General features: G+C 40.7%; 1 protein-coding gene across 3 annotated transcripts in view; it reads left to right on the forward strand.

Moving 5' to 3' along the window:
- Nucleotides 1-21,377, forward strand: part of VWA3B (von Willebrand factor A domain containing 3B) — a 164,688-nt gene that overhangs the window by 51,064 nt on the left and 92,247 nt on the right. For all 3 annotated transcript variants that reach the window (XM_075852598.1, XM_075852599.1, XM_075852601.1), the window contains exons 17-22: nt 3,091-3,228; nt 5,157-5,214; nt 5,293-5,449; nt 13,898-14,016; nt 15,590-15,640; nt 17,991-18,195. In XM_075852598.1, the coding sequence (XP_075708713.1) occupies nt 3,091-3,228; nt 5,157-5,214; nt 5,293-5,449; nt 13,898-14,016; nt 15,590-15,640; nt 17,991-18,195 (728 nt within the window). The remainder of the gene's footprint in view (nt 1-3,090; nt 3,229-5,156; nt 5,215-5,292; nt 5,450-13,897; nt 14,017-15,589; nt 15,641-17,990; nt 18,196-21,377) is intronic.

Here is a 21,377-nt window from a genome sequence, read left to right on the forward strand (position 1 = left end):
CCTTGCCCAACAGCCCCCATGGATGCCCAGACAGTATAATGCCCCCCATGGCCGCCACCACACCGTATAATGCTCCTCATAGCTGCCCCCATAGAGTATAATGCTCCCCGTAGCTGCCCCCATACAGTATAATGCTCCCACAGCTTCCCCCACACAGTATAATGCCCCCCATGCAGTATAATTGCCCCATACAGTATAATGCCCCCATAGCTGCCCCACACAATATAAACCCCGCATAGCAGCCCCATACAGTATAATGCCCCCACAGCAGCCCAATACAGGATAATGCCCCCCCATAAAATATACCCCCATAGCAGCCCCATACAGTATAATGCTCCCATAGCAGCCCCATACAGTATAATGCCCCTCATATCTGCCCCCACACAGTATAATGCCACTATAGCATCCCCCATACAGTATAATACCCCTCATAGCTGCCCCCCACACAGTATAATGCCCCCTTAGCTGCCCCCACATAGTATAATGCCCCCATGTCAGCCCCCCATACAGTATAATGCCCCCATACCTGTCGACCCACAGTGTAATGCCCCCATAGCTGCCACCATATCAGCCCCCCCATACAGTATAATGCCCCTCATAGCTGCCACCATATCAGCCCCCCCTTATACAGTAATTTGAGAAGTTTGAGGAAAAAACTGATATTCCCTGTCGCTGCTAATTGGTAAAACCCTTCTTGAGTAATCAGGATTTAAAACAAGCAAATGTAATATCAGATATTGTTTTAATTACTGCGCGTTTCAAGGCCGGACCAGCCTCTTCATCAGGTAAAATACAAATGCTATACATTCCCCTTGCAAAGGTGGAATATATAGCCAAGACAAAGTGGTAAAAAATAGTGTGAAAAAGTGCTAAGTCACATGGATGAGTCATGCAAAGGTATTTGGATGAGTCATGGATGAGTCATGTAGAGGTGTTTGGATGAGTCATGGATGAGTCATTCAAAGGTGTTTGGATGAGTCATGGATGAGTCATTCAGAGGTGTTTGGATGAGTCATGGATGAGTCATTCAGAGGTGTTTGGATGAGTCATGGATGAGTCATTCAGAGGTGTTTGGATGAGTCATGGATGAGTCATTCAGAGGTGTTTGGATGAGTCATGGATAAGACATGCAAATGTGTTTGGCGGGTTAAAGGTTACTCGGTTTGAAAAGGTCTATGAAGTCTGATAACACATACTGTCAAAGTAAAGACAAACCTAAAAAGACTGCAGTATAGATAAGAAAGGTAGGGGACACACTTATTTCACCGATCACAGTGGCATGTACGTGTTAATCAAATTATAAAATTATTATATAGGCAGAGTTGAAAACTGGCATATTGTAGCACATTTTTTTAAAATCATACATGTATATAAAATGAAGAAACTGGCGTGCTGCAGTCTGCTTGATCGTGCCACTGGAAATGGTAGTGGTCTGTAGCTCGGGAGTTGGAGGCTATGGTGGAGTTTTGGAGAGTTTGTGAGTGCTCTATAAAGAGAGCTACTATAACGAAAAGTAGTTCCATTTTGTAACTAAGGTAACCTGACGCTTGCTGGGACTGTGGAAGCTCAGTGGAGTCGGTAGTGAAAAACGAAGAGACCTTAGTTACAGGTCATCAACTCTGCCTATATAATAATTTTATAATTTTATTAACACGTACATGCCACCTGCATGACTCATCCATGTGACTTAGCACTTTTTCACACATTTTTTTACCACTTTGTCTTGGCTATATATTCCACCTTTGCAAGGGGAATGTATAGCATTTGCATTTTACCTGATGAAGAGGCCGGTCCGGCCTTGAAACGCGTAGTGATTAAAACAATATCTGATATTACATTTGCTTGTTTTAAATCCTCATTACTCAAGAAGGGTTTTACCAGTTAGCAGCGCCAGGGAATATCCATTTTTTCCTCAAACTTCTCAAATTACCATTTACCACTGGACCCTTTGGATCCGAATCGGAACCCAGGCTGCAGCAATATTTTAAAACACGCTTTCAAGGATGTTGTGCTCCTAGCACAACCAACCAGGTCAGCAGAACTGATCACCTATCTGTGGCTTTTCTATTTTATAATTTGATGCTCTATGTGCGCTTTGTGTTGTTTTTTCTCCTCTACTGTTTAGTGCCCCCTTATACAGTATAACAGTATAATGCCCCTATATGTGAATAATAAAAAAATAATAAGATTACTTACCTATCCCCGTTCCCACGACATGTGGAGGAGATTCTTCTCCTCCTTTGCCCTGTGTTATGAGTGACTCGGCACAGACAGGCGTGATGACGTCATTAAATCGCGCCTGTCTGCGCCGAGCCACTAATGGCTCACAGCGCAGTGAATTCTGGAGGAAGGAGCCATCAGATCCTTGCTCCAACATTAATTTCAACTGTATCTGCGTCCTGAGGACCACAGTTTGTAATGTATTGTATCGTGCAGTTTGAGAGGGGGGCCTGTAATTTAAAGCCCCCCTCTCCTCTCTCCACCGCAAACAGACCGTACAATACAACGCACATACATTATGGGCCCATTCTGCAGCTCACATGGAGTCCTCCATGCTTTTCCGCACCGGCTCTTCCACAGTGGCTGGAACACCCCTCATGTCACATGGTACACTAAGAGAGTCTAAAGGAGCCCTGCCCATAACCAGGAAGTGCCGGCGTCACGGCACATAAAGAATTAGCACTAGCATTCTGTGTGGCAACGGTGGCCCTGCGGGCCCCCCATGCTTAGGGGCCCAGTCGCAAGTACGACCGCTGTGACCCCTATAGCTACGCCACTGGTGGTGGGACAATTCCTTTAATTTTGTGTCTTTATTTCAAAAACACGTTGTTGACAGTATTGCCCACATCCTTATTAAATATATATTTTTCGTGGACTGGCTGACTATACGTATTTCTTAGGGCATTAAACAAATGGTATATTGTGCTTTATTATTAATATATTTTAATATTCATATCACTTGTAAAACAGTCTGTCTGCATATCTACTGTGACTATTATGTTATCTTCAACTACATGTATGTAGTATAGATCTCATAGATATTTTTATTTAATTGATATTTTAATATTTCTCTATCTTGGCACCACTAAGAACATACAAGGTCTAGCCTGCTCAGGGCTCTGAGCCATGGAGTGAGATTGTCTGAGAGTATAATGAATTTACATATACCACCCGAGACTAAAGAGTTGTTTCTTAACATGGACAAGAAAACAGCATCTGTGCTTAAAGGTAACTTTGTGTGAAAATACAACTGACGTACATACATAATTCATACCAAAATAAGTACCTAGTCATTGAAATAGTGTTATACATGCATGCTCTAGCCTCAAACACGGATTCCGAGATTTTTGATCATTCTTACTGATAAGATCAAATAAACATCAATTAAACGTGAGTATAATACCATTCCACTAGATTAATTATGTACAGCATTAATGGCAGACAAAAACAACAGTTTAATCAAACAATATGAAAATGAGAACAACTACAGTACCATCAGAGAAGACGTCAACCATATGTAATTTGTATATTGTTAAATAGTATTGCTTGTGAACTGGGCCTGAGTAAAACCACATTCTATTGTACAGTACAAATTGGAGGGGGTTGTCCGCTTTGTACAATCCCTTTTTGTTAGATGGGTCCATCAACAATAAGATAATCACAGGATATCCTGATGATGGGATCTCCAGCAATCATCTGTATTCTGTGTGGGAACCCAGGAGCAAAGGTTTAAGTTTTCTGCAGCGCCACCAGAGGAGAAACTAAGCATTACACCGTTCCTATTGAAAACCTATAAAACATAGATGTCCTCAAGGGTGAGAGACTGTTTTTTTTAACCACGCTCAACTATGGCTAATAGATTATGGTCCGGAATGGCAAACCCCTTCTGTTAGCCCAGAATTTACCAAGAAGAATACTTCAAAATGGGGTTTCTAAACTAGACAACCCCTTCAAATTAGATTTAGCATTGTTGAACCTCCTTCTGCACAAATTACAATCCCTTAATATATTATTATCAGAACCACTCTCCCTACAAATTATAGTGATCAGATCATACAACAGGGCAGTAGCAGGGAATTCAAGACCCCATTTTTAACTATTAATCCATCAACTTACTTTATGTTCTGTATATGAAAGAGCATACTCCTGAAATAGTGAGATGTACATAGGATAATATTTATTCTTTACATTTTAAGATACATGAACCCTCTTATATTTTAGTATTCATGCTTTTTTTTTATTATGTATGTATTGTGTACGTATGTATTCACCTAATGGGTTTAAAGGATATTGACTAAAATGTTTTAAGTATTTATTTGAGGTCCTCATATTTTTTTCCAGCAGTTATTTGTAGATCCAAGAATCTTATCAGGATTAAGGGGTGTTGGAGCAATAACCAAATTATTTGTGGTGGGGCTATAAAAGGGGACTTTTTATTAAACAGATTTTGTGCGCCACACTATGCTCACTAGTGGTCCTCCAGTGTGCCCCAGACATATTGGGATCCTAGAAACCCTCCTACTCTGCATATTTCTGCTTGGAATGTTCAAGAAAGTATTTTACTTATTCAACTGTGAGTACACGTTCACATATAGCCTTTAAAAGGCAGGTTTGCGCTTTCGATTATTTTTAATATCTTAAGAAAACATGAGATCAGATTCCAGAGAGGCAACAATTCATTCAATTTGTAGTTTGTGCTAGAAAAATAAAAACAAGCGTTTGTTTGGTTGTGAAGACTCTAAGTGCCCCTGATGATAAAAATGAGCTGCCAGAGTATTGCGGCAGGAAGTGTTGTAGTAGGGACTTAAGCAGAGATGCTCTTCAAATGGGCTGTCTGTAACTTCAACCTGATAATCTGATACATTTTTTTTAAATACACCAAAGCGGCTTTAATATAGATCTCCTGCTGGTTCTGTCTTCATAAGTCAATTTTAGAATTGTGATGTTTATTTAAGTAAATTCCTTTTTTCACCTGTACTAAATATATTCATATTGTTATAGTTTTATGAAGTGCCCCTTTATATAGTATTGAATGTTTTCTGCTGATGATCTGTAGTAAAATAACATTAGTAGCTATAGCTCACACAATTGATATATGTAACTATATAGCAATTATAAGATTCCTATAAAAATACATCTTTGTGTTTTCATTATAGAGCTGAACCTTATAGATGGCAGCAAAGTTCAATCAAAAGTGAAGAAACTGCCTAAAAAGTAAGGGTGCTCTTAAAGGAGCTCTTCTTGATTATTTTATTTTATACATTCAGTATATCATTGTTAATAATATTTCAGTTCTCTGGACATTTCTTCATTTCGCTGGCTGAAGACCCATGGACTGGCTGCAAAGAGGCTCACTATTATGGATTCCCTGGCGCCAACAACTGTTCCACACTCTGCTAAATATATCCCAATTCTTGATAAGCATGTTGTTTCTAAAGTGTTTGATGAGGTAAGAGCACTTGGTGCATAAGAAGTTTAGTATTCAAGACTGACTCCATATAATACTGATCTAAGAGAGAAAACAATTAGGGCACATTCACACGTGGCGGAATTGCTGTTGAATTCCCCTGCGGACAGTCCACAGTGGAATTCTGCAGCAGCCGTTTTTTACATTTGTTTCTATACATTTTTAGGAAAGTTAGTTCAGACGTTGCAGAAAATAACTGTGTGGAAATTAGGCTGCAGTGCAGAATTTTCCCTCCGCAGCATGCTCATGACGTTGCGGAGAAGAAGTGGAATTTCACTGCGTATTTCAGCCTTTGCAATGCAAAAACTGAAATCTGTGGCAAGTCTGCTGTGATATCTGCAACGTCTGAATTACCTCTCAAATATGCAAATGTTGGTGCAGTTTCGTTGTGTAATTGCCCCAAATCTGCACCAACATTTGCAGCGGAAAAATTCTTCCACCTCTGAACGTGCCCTTACGTGTCCGCACTTTGCGTCTTTACCTAACAGTGCCAACTGGCAGGGAGATGTGATCATGGTGATGACTGAACTCTAGGCCACTGTACAGAGGAAATTAGGAAAAAGAGTTAGAAAGTTAAAGTACAGTTCAGTCTTGTTATCAGCTTACAGTTTTTTTCTTAGTGACTGCTGAGATTCCAGGTAAGAATAAGGGGGAGTACATTGGAAAATTGCGGTTGGAGTTACTCTTTAAGCTTTGCCATCTTTCTAGACTATTTCAATATATTTAAAGGGTAACTAAACTTTTAACAACTTCTGACATATCATAGTGACAAGTCAGAAGTTTTGATCGCTGGGGGTCCGAGTACTGGGACCCCCACCGATCGCTAGAACGAAGCGGCAGAAGCGCTTGGATGAGCTCTGAGCAACTTGGTTTCTGATCGGCTTTTCTCGGAATGCCGAAGTGTACGGACTCAATAGAAAGTCTATGGACCCGTACACCGCTACATCGGCTTTACGAAACAAGCTGATCACAACAGACCAAGCGGCTCAGCGCTCACCCGAGTGCTTCTGAAGCTTTGTTCTAGCGATCGGTGGGGGTCTCAGTGCTCAGACCCACACCGATCAAAACTTCTGCCATATTACTATGACATGTCAGAAGTTTGTGGAAGGTTTAGTTACACTTTAAATAATCATATTAATAAATAGAATTCACAAATAGTTTCTTATGGAGGAGTAATTACATGCATAGTGTAAGTTTTCAAACTTTACTGGAATCATATATATGTAAATCTCTGGTAAATCAGCCTATAGTGCAAACAGGGAAAATGTTGAATAATTGTATTTTTATTTTGTATATATTTTTTTTAATTGTATAGAAATAAAGTTGGCATTTTATTATACGAGTGGTCCAAGAATCAGGGGTATATAGCCTTTTCTTTTGTTACCACTAAGGGGCAGTGTGGAGCTGACATGACATTATGTTCTCTGTAATGCCATGTTCAATTGGAATTAACAATATGTCCATTGCAGTAATAATTCTATTGTTTTATAGTCATGGTCATCTTTTTGCAGATTATTTTCTGTTATGAAACAAAATCCTCAAGGTTAATTTTGTACAAAACCATTTTTAACCCTTCAGTCTATACTGCATATATCTATAACTATCACTTAGTGTACACCTACTGAATATTATCCATATTGAAATTAAAAAAGGGAACACATTTGGATGGATGTGAATTACACAGAGAAAATTGATGAAAAATCAAATCTTTATAGAGATATACAGAAAAATGTATTATTTATCATTAAGGGTATAACACCATAGATCTTTCTATTGCCTCAGATGTGAGTGGTGTTTTTGAGAATGATTTGGATGCAGTGAAAACTATGATACTACTGTGTATTCTCATAATAGTAATGTGTGGTGAGCGTGAAAAAAAAACTAATTCTCTAATACATGCATAGAATGCATACCGATTCATATTTTTTCTGCTGCTGATTTTGAATATTTTAGACCATTTTGATATCTGAAACATTGTGTGAAAACATTCTGTACATATGCATTGTCTCCTGAGGCGCTCTGCTGCCCCTTCTTCTCCCATTAGCTCCCCTTGGAGAGCTGAATACAAGCCATATACTGTCTTGCACAGTACCGAATATCTTTTTTGCTGCCTGAGGCGACAATTGAAATGGCGCCCCCCCCTCCCCTCCAGGCTGTTCTACACCACTAGCAGCCTCACAAAAAAAAAAAAACATCCTCTTGCTGCAGATTATACAGTGACTACATTACTGATTAGAGGCAGAATAAATATTTATGTTAAGTGACTCACCATCCAGTCCAGATCTCTATGATGACTTCTCCCGGCCATGGCCCATTTCAGCAGTTTTCCACTCAGATGTCTTGAGCTTCTCACTTTTCAAACATTTCTGCACCACATATAGCCCTCACATACAGCCCTCCTGTAGATAGTGCTCCACATATAGCCCACACATACAGCCCCACCCTGTAGATAGTGTTCCACATATAGCCCCCACCCCCTGTAGATAGTGCTCCACATACAGCCCCCCTTTAGATAGTGCTCCTCATATAGCCCCCACATATAGCCCTACCCCCTGTAGATAGTGCTCCACATATAGCCCCACTGTAGATAATTCTCCTCATATAGCCCCCACATGCAGCCCTACCCCCATGTAGATAGTGCTGCACATATAGCCCCCACATACAGCCCTACCCCCTGTAGATAGTGCTGCACATATAGCCCCCACATACAGCCCTACCCCCTGTAGATAGTGCTGCACATATAGCCCCTCATACTTTTAGCAGAAAAAAACAAAGATTTACATATTCACCTAATTCCGTACCTGTACCATCTTTTTGCAATGCAGGTCTTCTGGGGCTGAACGACACGGCGCTCAGTGGCAGCGCAATTCATTCTGCCCGGACAATCAGCGCCTTTCAATGTTGCGTTGTTGAAAAGCGCTGATTGGCAGCCTGCCTTGCTCGGTCATTCAATGACGCAAGCGGCGCGATGATGTCATCACGCCACTTGCGTCATCAAAAGGTGCTGAGTCACTCTCCCGGCCAATCAGCGCCTTTCAACGTTGCGTCGTTGAAAGGCGCTGATAGGCAGGCTGCCTTGCCCTGTCATTCAATGACGCAAGTGGCGCTCACCGCTTACGTCAGTGAAAGGCTCTGAATACCGGGGCACGGAACGTGTCCCGCCATTCAGCGCTTATGCATGTAATTGTAGCTGTCTCCCATAGACGCAGGTACAATTATAGTGCAGGTGGGGGTGGCGGCGGTGGCTGGTTTTAGTGGCCCCCTCAGAGAGACAGCAGGGCACCGCCTGAGACGAGATGCTCATCTCGCCTCATGGACGGTGCGGTCCTGGTCTTGCATGTATCAGACGAACACATCATATCTCCATCATTACGTGTTATCTGTTATTGTCACTGAGTGATCCTCAAAGTCACTTCTTGTTCCCTATAGTTGACATATGGCTATTGTGTTACAGTTGTCTATCTCTCTTCCCATAGAGGAGCTTACCCTCCTCAGATGCACCGTGGTGCAAAGGCTATATTCACATTATCGTTGCGGCTTTCGTTCACAATGGAAGCTACATTGCTCAGCTGGATCCATTTTACAACGTATACCACAGCCTCTCGATGGACCCTGTTGACTTACAAAAGGGTCCATTGGGTTTCGGCGTGCTTTCCATTGTTTTTCCAAGGAGAATTGCGCTGCATGCACTATGCTTCCGCCACAATCGCCAGTGCATCCAACAAAGGCTCCAAAGGACAGAGCATCTGATGGCAGTGTGAATAAATTTTGCTTCCTGCTGTGAGAATAGTTTGATTTGTGAACACAATATGACAGCCAGAAACCAATAAGCAAGTTATGTTTGTCTTGGTGATAGATGAGGTCTCGTTCTCATCTGCAATGGAGGCAATTAAGAGCCTCTGTCTCAGATCCAGTGGAAGTTACCGGAAACAGTAGCGCAGCATGCTGCGCTATTGTTTCCGGCAAAAACCAAAGCACCCCGATGGAAACCCGACTGAACCAATTAGAAAAATAGAAGAAAGGATGATCCAGCGCTGATAGTAGTTAAAAGGGAAAAGCAGGTCCCATGTTTATTGGAGAAATCATTAAAATCGAAAGGGAGACGCAGTCCCAAGGCAGGAGTAGTCAGGGTGTATACCCGAGCCTACGTGTTTTGAACGCAGTCTGCGTTCTTAGTCATGGCAAGAGAAGTGATGACCGTGTGTTTCAGACTCACCTATATGCTGGGGTGTCAGCTGTTGAATCTCCTTGAACCAATTAGAGTCAATGGGTTCTGTTGGCCGCCGGTGGTTTCCGTTATGCACCTGATATTTTCCTTGCTCTGCTCCTATGACGGAGCGGAGCAACGGAAATTCTGAACGCAAATGTGAACATAGCCTTAGAGAGTGCTTTGTAAAATTTTATTGCGCCGTGTTGATTTAAATGTTTCAATATTGCTATTTTTGTTTCAACGACACTTTTAGTTTATTTGCCTGCCATGTGCTTTAATAAGGTTGGTCAAAGGGTGTTATGCATTCCTCAGTTATATTTTTGGTGAAAACTATAGTTTCCTGAGTCCAAGCTAGTTTATTAGATAAGAGGAGCTGTTTACACTTGTGTTTTTCTTTTTCATTATCTAATTATGGCTGTGTTCACACTTGTGTTGGAATCTCCATTCTTAGCCTCTGTCGCTGGACCGCTTTGTAAGTCAATGGGGTCTGCCTGCCGTACGTCGGATATGACACTGCATTGTGTCTTCTATTATAAATGGAAGCCACAAAACAAACATTTAATGATGGGTCTGGCACGGTAGAAGAAAGTTGGCACTTCTAGTCAGTCTTTGAGGTTGGGAACAGATATATAGAGCAAATGAAACAGGAGTTTCTTATCAAAACCTTGGGTGGTGCTCAGTAAAAAACAGTAGAAGCAATCTTTTATGTAACAAGTAGTGAGGAAAGTGAAATTACGGCACTCACCCATGTGGTTGTATTTTTCTTTTATTGTGGCATTCAGCAAAAAGTTAAAAGCATTCAAGGGAGGACATAGCAGATTCTTCAGACCTCAGGAGAAGCTCAGAAGAATCCTATTTATTACATAGGACTCCAACTGACGTCAAATGTCCAGGTCATGCGGAGTCAGCCAGTTGTTTTGTTTTGCTTCATCTGACATATGTAATTTAATACATATGCATTGGGTGACAGCCTGAAAAACTGATGCATACTGATGTCAATTTAAAATTTACTTGTATAATTTCAATAATGAAGTCCTATATAAATTCTATGCTTTGTTTCATATTCTCAAACAGCTGCTAGTTCCCATTTTGTGACAAGGTTATTTTCTTGGCAACAAAGTATCACAGCCAGTTATAAGCTTCTTGCCTTGTCATTTCATCTCCCGTTAACCATATTAAGTTGCTATGGCAGCCCCTTATTAACATCAGGCCAGTATGTGCGCTCAGAAGCTTGATAGCATGAGTGTATTACTAGATCTGGTTCAGGAGATTAATTCATTATACCCCTCATTAGAATACTCATCTGCTGACAAGAATCCGTGTGCTGAACACGTCGTGTGGTTGGTTCGCTAGCGCAGGTTATTTCTTGTTTAACCCCTTCCTGCAAAACTACATGTCTGGTACGTCGTAGTGCGGGGGAGAATGTATGGAGCGTGCTCACGCACTGAGCGCGTTCCTTAGGCTGCGAATGTCGGCTGTGTTTTACAGCCGACACCCGGGACAAACTGCCAGGAACAGCGATCGCGCTATTCCTGGCTATTTAACCCCTGATATGATGTGGTCAATTGCGACCACAGCATCTGAGGCATTGAAAAGAAGGGGGCGGCCCCCTCCGACAGCTCATCTCCCCCCCGCAATGAGATCAGGGGGAGACTATGGTTGTCATGGCAGCCCAGGGGCCTAATAAAGGCCCCCAGGACTGCCTTGACTCTGCCTCTGCTAAGCCCTGCCTGTGGCAGGGCTTAACAGATGCCTGTAAAAATGACAATATATGTTATGGAATTGTTAGGAGAGCGATTCCCCAAAGGCTGCTGGTGACTGCTGGGGGAGAGCGTGCATATAAATCCGCAACCTCAAATCCGCCACAACTTTGATCAACAGAGTTGAAGGCTATTCTATGGTATTCGCCAGAGCCCACCGAAAGGCGGGATGGTTTTTGCTGCATAGAACCCAGGTTATTTAGCAGAGTTCAATGTTGGATAAGAGGTGCAATGCAGACGACCCTAAACAGGATAACCAGACAGCCAGAGGTTAAACAGAAAGTCCAAATCAATAAGCAAGTGGATACCAGGTAAAGCATAGGTCGGAGCCAGCCGGGAGCAGATAATACAAATGAGCAAACAAGGAGTTAACGAGAGACAAGCCAAGGCCAGTATTTCAAAAAGTCCTAAAGTCAGAGGTATGGGGTTTAGTCAGAAGCTTGATCAAGACGCCAGAAGGTAAGGAAAATCACAAGCAAAGACTGAGTGAGAATAACAGGTATAAATACTAAACCAAATCTGATAGCAGAAAGATAGAGAAAAGAGATAGGCTCAAGGAAAAATCCAGAACTGCCCAGAACAGTAGTCATGGAGATCATTAACCAGTTCAGGACCGGGCTATTTTGAGCCTTCAGGACAAGACACCGTTTAGCCCTTTTTAACACGTGTTAGTTAAATGGCTATACCTTTTTTATTTGTTGGGCTAACGACGTGATTTTTGCGACGTTTTTTCCGTAGACAATGCAGGTTTCTTTTTTTATCATTTTTATACACATCCTTTTTGCTATTTTAGAATTTTTATTCATAAAGTTTGAAAATAATAGTAAAAAAATAAGCTTTTTTACGATTCGGCTATTTTTTTTTTTGGTAATAACATCGTTTTACCCTAAAATAGACCTTTTATTTGTGATCGTCATTGTCTACCGTAAATTTTAATATATTACATGTCTATATTAGGGTAATTGGGTCAGCGCTAGTGTTACAACAATGATTGGCGGGAGCGGAACTTTTTTTGGGATGGGTATTTATGTGTATTTATTATTAATTTTTTTTGCACTTTACTTTACTTTTATTTTTTTATTACTATGGTCTGTCCCTCAAAGGTCAAAAAAGACCTTTGGGGAACTTTATACTGGCCTGATGAAGACACCAGTTCGGTGTCGAAACGCGTAGCCCTTCCATTAAATATTGCCATGATGGTCATCTAAGTCGTCCAATTTTCTGTCTCTTCGTGCAGCGCCGATGGTCCTATTTTTATATTTTTTTACAAATATTCTCGGGACAACAAACCCCATTTGTTGTGATTTGGACTTGGCAGCAGCAGCTTCATTACCACCATTACCTTTGTGTCCTTGGGCTAGGTGAGCGTTTTCTTAAACAAGATTGCTCCTCTGCCCCATCCTGCTTTTACTTTGCACTATGCGGCGCCGTGTCTCCTTTTATTTCCTATTTTAGTTAACATGAGACCGTAACATTAATAGTATAATGGCCGCTACCCGCCTGTCCTCTACTCCCCATTGCCAGCATTTTATACTTTCGTTCTCCTGTCGTTTTCTCCCTTCTGGCCAGCGCTGCTCCTCTTCTCCCAGGTCTACATCTGGAGGCCGCCCATGCCGCCGATGCTCTGCTCTGGGTCCAAATTATTTCCACCCAGCTTTCCCTGGGTATAAAGGGTCCTCCTCCTTTTATGCACTATGTCAAAGCATTAATACCTAGGAATTCCTAGATTTCCTAGAGTATCCCTGCTATTTTGTTTACTGGATTATCTCTGTTTGACCTTTTGCCTGTAATATTGACTGTCCTTGCCTGCTGCCTGCCCTGACCCCTTGCTAGTGAGCTGTGACGAACCTTACCGCCAAACCTGACCTTTTGCTAATCCAGACCCCCCTTACTGGCACTTCACCTGTTACGTTGGCTGTCACCAAGGAAGACTACTCTGGTGGTACCAACCTGGGGTTCCCCACCAGAGAGCTCCAGATCCCTGTTAAAGGGTGACTACCAGGGGTTCCCTTAGACTCTGCTCCCCAATTTAGCTCCACATCAAATTCCTTGGTGACAAAAATGGGTTCACACCCCCCTCTGCTTGCACTGTGACAGAGTATCCCAAATAGTAATTTTTAAAGCAAATATTCATGGGTTAACTGTTTTAAATGGATCTTAAAAGGGAATTCCTGTTTAAGCTAATAAAAGTCATTCTTTGTATAATAAAAAGTTATACAATTTTTCAGTTTACTTTCTGTATGAATTGTGAATAGAGTCTTATTTGTTCAGTTTAGCAGATTGCTTTATGCCTAATTTTACTCAAAACCACATATTTTTTATAAATATGGGTGGATCTCATATGATATGTGAATACACGCTAGTGTGTTGAGGCCTATATAGGTGTAGTACTATGCAAGATCCAAAGCTTGTGACTATTTTATAAGTGTATATGATGATAGGCTCTTCTACTTGTTTCAGGTGCTCCCTTTAGCTCACATAAGTGGAAACAGAAAACGTATCACGTTAATTAATCCCCAAGCTGTGAACCTCTCAGACTACAAAGAAAAGCTCCAAGAAGCAATTAAGTCATATGAAAGGTACATATTGCATTATAATAAGTATAATATCTACTCAACATATAAATTGGGTCCACACAAACTCTGTTCCGCTGTGGATTTTTAGTCTGCAATCCCGTACGAAAAATCTGCAGCAAATCCGCTACATGTGGACGTAGTGAAAGAATTAATGTTTGCTCAATTTCCTCACAAGACAACTGTGAATGCTTTTCCTATGTATGCATAAGTGACCTGGTCTATGTTTAGCAGCACAACTGGACAAATGTTTATTTATTTATTACCCGGAAAACATGAAAAGCTTCAAAAATTTGGTTTTCTTAGGCTTTGTTCACATCTGCGTCGGGACTCCGTTCATGGGTTCCGTCTGATCTTTCCATCAGCGGAACACATGAATGGAATCGAAACTGAAACAAACCGTAGGTTTTCCGTTTGCATCACCATTGATTTCAATTGTCACGGATCCGGTGCTAATGGTTTCTGTCACCGTTGTGCAAGGGTTCCGTAGTTTTGACGGAATCAATACCATAGTCGACCTGCAGTATTCATTCCGTCAAAACTACGGAACCATTACACAACGGTGACAAACGGGAACCATTTGCACCGGATCCGTCACCAGCGAAATCAATGGTGATGCAAATGGAAAACTATGGTTTCCGCTTGTTTCAGTTTGGATTCCGTTCATGGGTTCCCCTAATGGAAAGCTTAGACAGAATCCATGAATGAAGTTCCGAGGCAGATGTGAACGAAGCCTAAGAGAGATATTGTCATTTATCTGTTTTGTTGTGGAGGCAAGTTTTGCAAAACAACAGAAAGTGCAAATTTGTGGTGTTAAACTGTCACTTTGTTATGGATTGATCCTGGTGACAAAATGAGAGTTAGCTATCAATTTATGAGAAGCGAAATCAAAATTGACAACCGATATGGATGCACTTGCTGTTGTCACTCTTGCTGACATTATCTCTAAAATACACAGTAGCACACTTTGGCTACTTAAGTTTTGAAGGAAAATCACCATTGGTGACATGGCTAAATTTTCACGCTGTTGTGGAAAGCAGGCATGCCACTCACTTGGAGAAGTAACGGTGGCACATAAGATGGTACACAACACCATCTCTTCTACTCCCAATGCTAGGGATGAGCTTCTGTAAGTGTTTACTTTTTGGTAGCTCTCAGGGAAGAGGGCTTTAGCAGAGGTCATCTTGTTTATGACTGTATGCTGCCTCTCCGCTAACCTAGGAATATTTAGAAATGTAGCCTCACTTAAAAGTAATAAAATACAGGGTGATTCAAAGGTCTTCATACATAAGGAATACGGTCATGAGTCCTAGCTGATTCTACATATATTGGTGTCTCACGTGACCCAGAAAAGATTTATGAGACTGATAGAAGATGTCGTTTTCTCATCTCTTAATGTAGATGATAATTCCATAGCTACAATACGAGATGTGTCCTGATGCTGCCTTTTACTTGGAATGCAAATCACTAATTCGACCATTCATTTGACTATCCTTTGAACTGTATAATATATTTGTTTAACTCGTGTCATGCTGATGATCTTCACTGTGCACTATCCACCCTTTTTGTCTTATACTAGGCGCCTAAATCTAATCATATGGAGGGCTTTATCCCAGGAAGAAAGAGACAAGTAAGTCCTCGCTTAATTTAACCCCTTACTGTCCTGCACTGTAATAGTACATTGCGGTGAGCGGGCCACTAATGGAGCGGGCACATGAGCTGTGCACACATCCCCACTTTCGGTTGTTGGCTGTATTCTACAACGGACACCCATCTCTAACGGCCATGATCGGAGATAACTCTGATCCCAGCCATTTTACCCCTTACATGCTGCAGTCAATAGCGACCACAGCACCTAAGAGGTTTTACAGTGGAAAGGGGCTCCCTCTGGAAGCCCACCGATGCTAATAAGTTGCCAAGGCAGCTGGGGAGCTAATAATGGCCCCCAGGCCTCCCATGAATGAGGGCCTAAAAGGCTGCCTATCAGGCAGGCATAATACATTGCAATACCAGAAGTAATGCAATGTATTATACAAGCGATTAGGAGATCAGGTCTTTAAGTCCCATAGAGGAACTAAAAAAAAAATATTAAAAAAAGTTAAAGTTTATAGAAAAAAAGTAAAACAAAAAGTTTTTTCACCTCACAAAATGCACCACAAAGTCATATATACCCCAATGTTGTACCAATTGAAACTATAACTCTTCCTTTAAAATACAGGCCCTCCAGAAGCTCCGTCGGCCGTTAAAAAAACTATAGGTCTCTCAGAATGTGGCGACACACAAAAATTATTACAAAAGAAAGTGTTTTTATTGTGCAAAAGTAGTAAAACATTAAGAACAATATATAAATTTGGTTATACCGTAACAACACAGTTAACAAGTAATTTGTACTTTACGGTGAACGTCATAATTTTAAAGAACAAAAAACAATGGTGAAATTTCTGTTAATAAAAGTTGTTCAATACATTTATATGTGGCCAAAATGGTGGCATTAAAAATACAACTCATCCCACAACAAATAAACCCTTATACGACTATGTAACAGAATGCGGAGATTGAAGAACTAGTAAAATTGGTACGTCCTTAAAGCCCAACTAGGCACTACCCCATTTCACACATTTATGGCATATCGACAGGATATGCTATAAATGTGTGATAGGTGCGGGTCCCAGCTTTAGGACCCGCAACCATGTGAAAATGGGCTTGCATTCTCGGCTGTTTCCACAATTCCCATAGAACTGAATAGAACAGCATGTGCAGCCCCCTCTCCATTACTCCTCTATCTGGATGCGCCGGCCGCCTTTCCCATTCACTGTGGACATGCCATAAATGTGTGAGATGGGAATAACCCTTTATGGGGGTAAAGTTCTTGCTGAACTGAGATAAGTTAAAGGTTTATATTAATTAAACCTATGCTATCTACAACTGTACAGAATTTACAGAAATAAATCATATATTTAGATTATGTAGACATTTTATTCCAGTTCATACATTGAGTTGTGTATGACCGGGTGAAAAGGCTAACTTTCTATAGTTTTTTTAATGTTTTACTACTTTTGCACAATAAAAACACTTTCCTTTTTAAAATTCTCTGCTTATGGTTTTTCCTTTTTTTCCATCAATGGAGCTTTACGGTGGTTTTCATTTTGATGGATGTCTTGCAGTTTTCATTAATACCATTTTGCGGTTTATAGGACTAATTGATTCACTTTTATTCCTTTTTTTGGGAGGGGGGGATTAAAAAAACCAAAAACTCTGCCATTGCTTTTTTAATTTTTTTTTTCATTCATGCTGTTTATCACGTTTACCGCACAGGGTCATTAACGTATTATTTTTATAGTTTTTTTTCCCATAATAAAGCATTTTTTAGGTGGGAAAAAGTTATTTTTATTGTTTTTGTCGGGGTATTTTTACATTATGCTTTATGAACATTTTATTTAACTTTTTTAATATTTTTTTTATAGACATACACACATGGCACACCTGGCCCCCAGCTGCCATGACAACCCATTGGCATCAGGCAATCGCATCGCTTGGTGACAGAGGGAGCCCCCACTTTGTCTAACCACTTAGATGCCACCGTCAATATAAATCATCTCTGATCCCAGCCATTGCAGCAGAGTGTCAGCTGTAATGCACAGCTGATACCTGCTGCAGATAGTGCAAGGGAGCGGGCCATTTTGCCCCAATGGGTTAATGCACCGATATGATAATTCAGTTTTTTCTTCCAGTTTACCTTCAGTTCTATATAAAACCACAGACATCACATCATGAAATCATGATGAGTTATGCCAAATGATAAATTTAGCTCTGCTACATCTGTATGCTCAGTTTGTAGAACATTTAAAGTTATTTTTATGAATACAAGTTATTAAAGTTAGTTATATATGAGTTATTTTTGTATAATATCACAGATAGCAGAGATTCTGTCATGGGTAGTATATGAGGAGTATGTAAAATATTAATGCTTCTGGTTAAAGCTTTGACAGTGATGTTCCAATATCATATTTGGAAAATAAAGAAGCCCTCCTACAAGCTTTAGACAGACAAGGGTGGCCTGTATCTGCAGAAGATGTAATGTTACTTGAAGATGAAATACAAGCAGGAAAAACATATTTTCAACAAGCCTTGGATCTGCAGGACACCACCAAGAAAAAGTCACTGCCTGAAAATTCTAATACACAGGTAACATGTAATTCTAAGATATTTTGCAATACAACAGAGAAAAACGATGAGTCCAATGGCTTCTGAGGCGTAGAATATCAAATGGATATAGACTACAAGAAGTGATATAGAATACAAGATAGGGTATGTTCACACGCACTGTTTTCAGACGTAATTCGCGCGCTTTACGCCTCGAATTACGCCTGAAAAAGCGGCTCCATTACGCCTACAAACATCTGCCCATTGCTTTCAATGGGTGTTACGATGTTCTGTTCCCACGGGGTGTAATTTTACGCGTTGCTATCAAAAGACGGTGCGTAAAAAGACGCCCGCGTCAAAGAAGTGCATGTCACTTCTTGGGACGTTTTTGGAGCCGTTTTTCATTGACTCCATTGAAAAAGAGCTCCAATAGCGTCCGTAAAATACGCCGCGAAAAACACGAGTAGTTACAAAAACTTCTGAAAATCAGGAGCTGTTTTCAGGCAAAAACAGCTCCATAATTTCAGACGTGTTTTGCTACTGCGTGTGAACATACCTTTACACTAACTAAAGACATGACTTTTTTGACTGCAGACCCTGCCAAATGTGGCAGGAATTGGCCACAAGCTGGAGTTTATGTGGACATCCCCCCCCCCCCCCCGAGATCGGACAGTTTGGGTTCTAACCCGTCCAATGCTTTGTTCCCCTCTTTGTTCCATACAAATTAAATCTCCATTTTGCCAAGTGAGCATGTTAATAGAAGGGTGGGAAAAATACTAGCTGACAGCAATCTTTAGCCTATGGCACGACTAAAAGATGTTTACACTATATACTTTTGATAAGGCTAGGTTCAAATTGTATTTTATATTCAGCTAATGTGAATGGATGTTACAATTCATAACAAAATGACATCACTTTTTAACCATTTAGAAAAAGGAAAAAAAAGTGTAAACTCCTGGGCCAAAAACATAGATATCTCTGTCTGATAAAAGGAAACAGCGATCATCCTTTTTTCCCATTGAAGTCAATCATAACCAACTGGAAAACCAGCATGACAATATGATTAAAGTGGTCTTATTGTAACCCCTTCGCGCACCCGGTCGTGCTATTACATCCGTGTGCAGGGGGGGTTTGTTTGGAGTGCGCTCACGCACTGAGCGCGCTCCATATGCTGTGGCTATCAGCTGTATTTTACAGCAGACACCCGGGACTAACAGCCGGGAGCAGCGATCATGCTGTTCCTGGCTCTTTAACCCCTCAAATGCTGCGGTCAATCGCAACCGCAGCATCTGAGGCATTGAAAAGAGGGGAGCGGCCCCCTCAGACAGCTCATCACCCCCCCCCACAGTGAGATCGGGGGGTGGCGACGGTTGTTATGGCAGCCCAGGGGCCTAATGAAGGCCCCCAGGACTGCCTTCACTCTGCCTCTGTTAACAAACAAAATTTATATCGCTGCGTCTGTAAAAGTCTGAACTATTGCAATATAGCATTATTTAACGCGCGCGGTAAACACCGTAAAAAATAAGAAATGGAAAACGCCAAAATCGTTGTTTTGTGGTCAACTTAGCTCTTAAATTTTTTTTATAAAAAGTGATCAAAAAGTTCTATGTACCAAAAATGGTACCGATAAAAACTACAGCTTGTCCCACAAAAAATAAGCCCTCACACACCTCCATCGGTGAAAAAAATAAAAAAGTTATGGCTCTCAGAATGTGGCGACACAAAACATTTTTTTGTTTAAGAAAAAGTTTATTAGCAATAAAAGTAGTAAATATAAAAAACCCTATATAAATTTGGTATCACTGTAATTGTATTGAGCCACAGAGTAAAGATAAGTTGTCATTTTTACCGCACGGTGAAAGCCGTAAAAACGAAACCCAAAAAACTATTGAGGAATCACAGTTTTTTTCCAACTTCAGCCCGCAAATAATTTTTATTCAGTTTCTTAGTACATTATATGGAACTATAAATGGTACCAAAAGAAACTACTACTCTTTCCACAAAAAATAAACCCTCACACCACTCTATTGACGAGAAATAAAAAAGTTATAGCTCTTGGAATGCGGGGAGTGAGAAACGAAAATGAAAAATAAAAAAAGGCTTTGTCCCGAAGGGGTTACTTTTATACGTTCCATTATTTAACTCCGAGGCATAGCAAACTGCGTTTTTTATGTTGTGTAAAATACTTATCCTAATTAAATAGTTGCAAATTAAATTCAATAGGAATCCATAAGTTCCATTAATGGATGAATTTTGGCACAGAAATACATGTCAACAAATTAAAACCAAACGGATATTTTCACATGAAATTCCTGTTCTACGTGTGCCATAATGGTTCCCCTATAAGACGTTTCATGCCAAGTGACTGAAAAATGATTTATGTTACTGTACACATTTATAAGGTTAATTATGCTCACCTTTGTTTCTTGTGAAGAACACTCGACAGCTACCTCAGTCATTGATACAGCTGTATTTCAAGGTCATTGTTCTTTTGATAAATGACTTCTATTCGGGTTCTCTGTGTAGACCTCTATTTTTTCAGAACATCTGCCACTTAGCATATTGATAAATGAACTGTTCTTTGTGACACTGCATTTTACCTTCAAAATTCCAGTATAAACAGCATTTACGGTCGTTTAGAAACATTTTGTCCATATGCTATGTTGACATTACTCATCTAAAGACGTATTAGCTTCTTCTTATACAATTATTGAGCTGGGATCCCCACTAATGTGCTAGATCAGGGGTCTCAAACTCGACCGGGTAAGTGGGCCGCATATAGAAAAAATGGGAAGTTGACGGGCCGCATTACTTTTAAATTTGATACAATACAAAATTATTGTTTATCAATTAGTTATTTGAACTACTATAACACTATATTACTATACTACTAATACTACATTACTATAATAATACCGCTAGGTTTAAAATTTGAGATATTTCTACACGTGCTTATTTCAACAATCCAGTTTTCCAGTTTAAGTGTTGCTAAATGCAGTCTGGCGGCTCAGTTAGCAGCGTTTGGCAGACACACATGTCAAGATTGGGCAGCCCCTTTTTAGATAGTGCCACAGTGCCCTCTGTGGATGCTGCCACAGTGCCCTCTGCAGATAATGCCACAGTGCCCTCTGCAGATAATGCCACAGTGCCCTCTGCAGATAATGCCACAGTGCCTTCTGCAGATAATGCCACAGTGCCCTCTGCAGATAATGCCACAGTACCCT

Source organism: Rhinoderma darwinii, chromosome 2 (assembly GCF_050947455.1).
Source record: "Rhinoderma darwinii isolate aRhiDar2 chromosome 2, aRhiDar2.hap1, whole genome shotgun sequence".
In the NCBI taxonomy this organism is placed as follows: domain Eukaryota; kingdom Metazoa; phylum Chordata; class Amphibia; order Anura; family Rhinodermatidae; genus Rhinoderma; species Rhinoderma darwinii.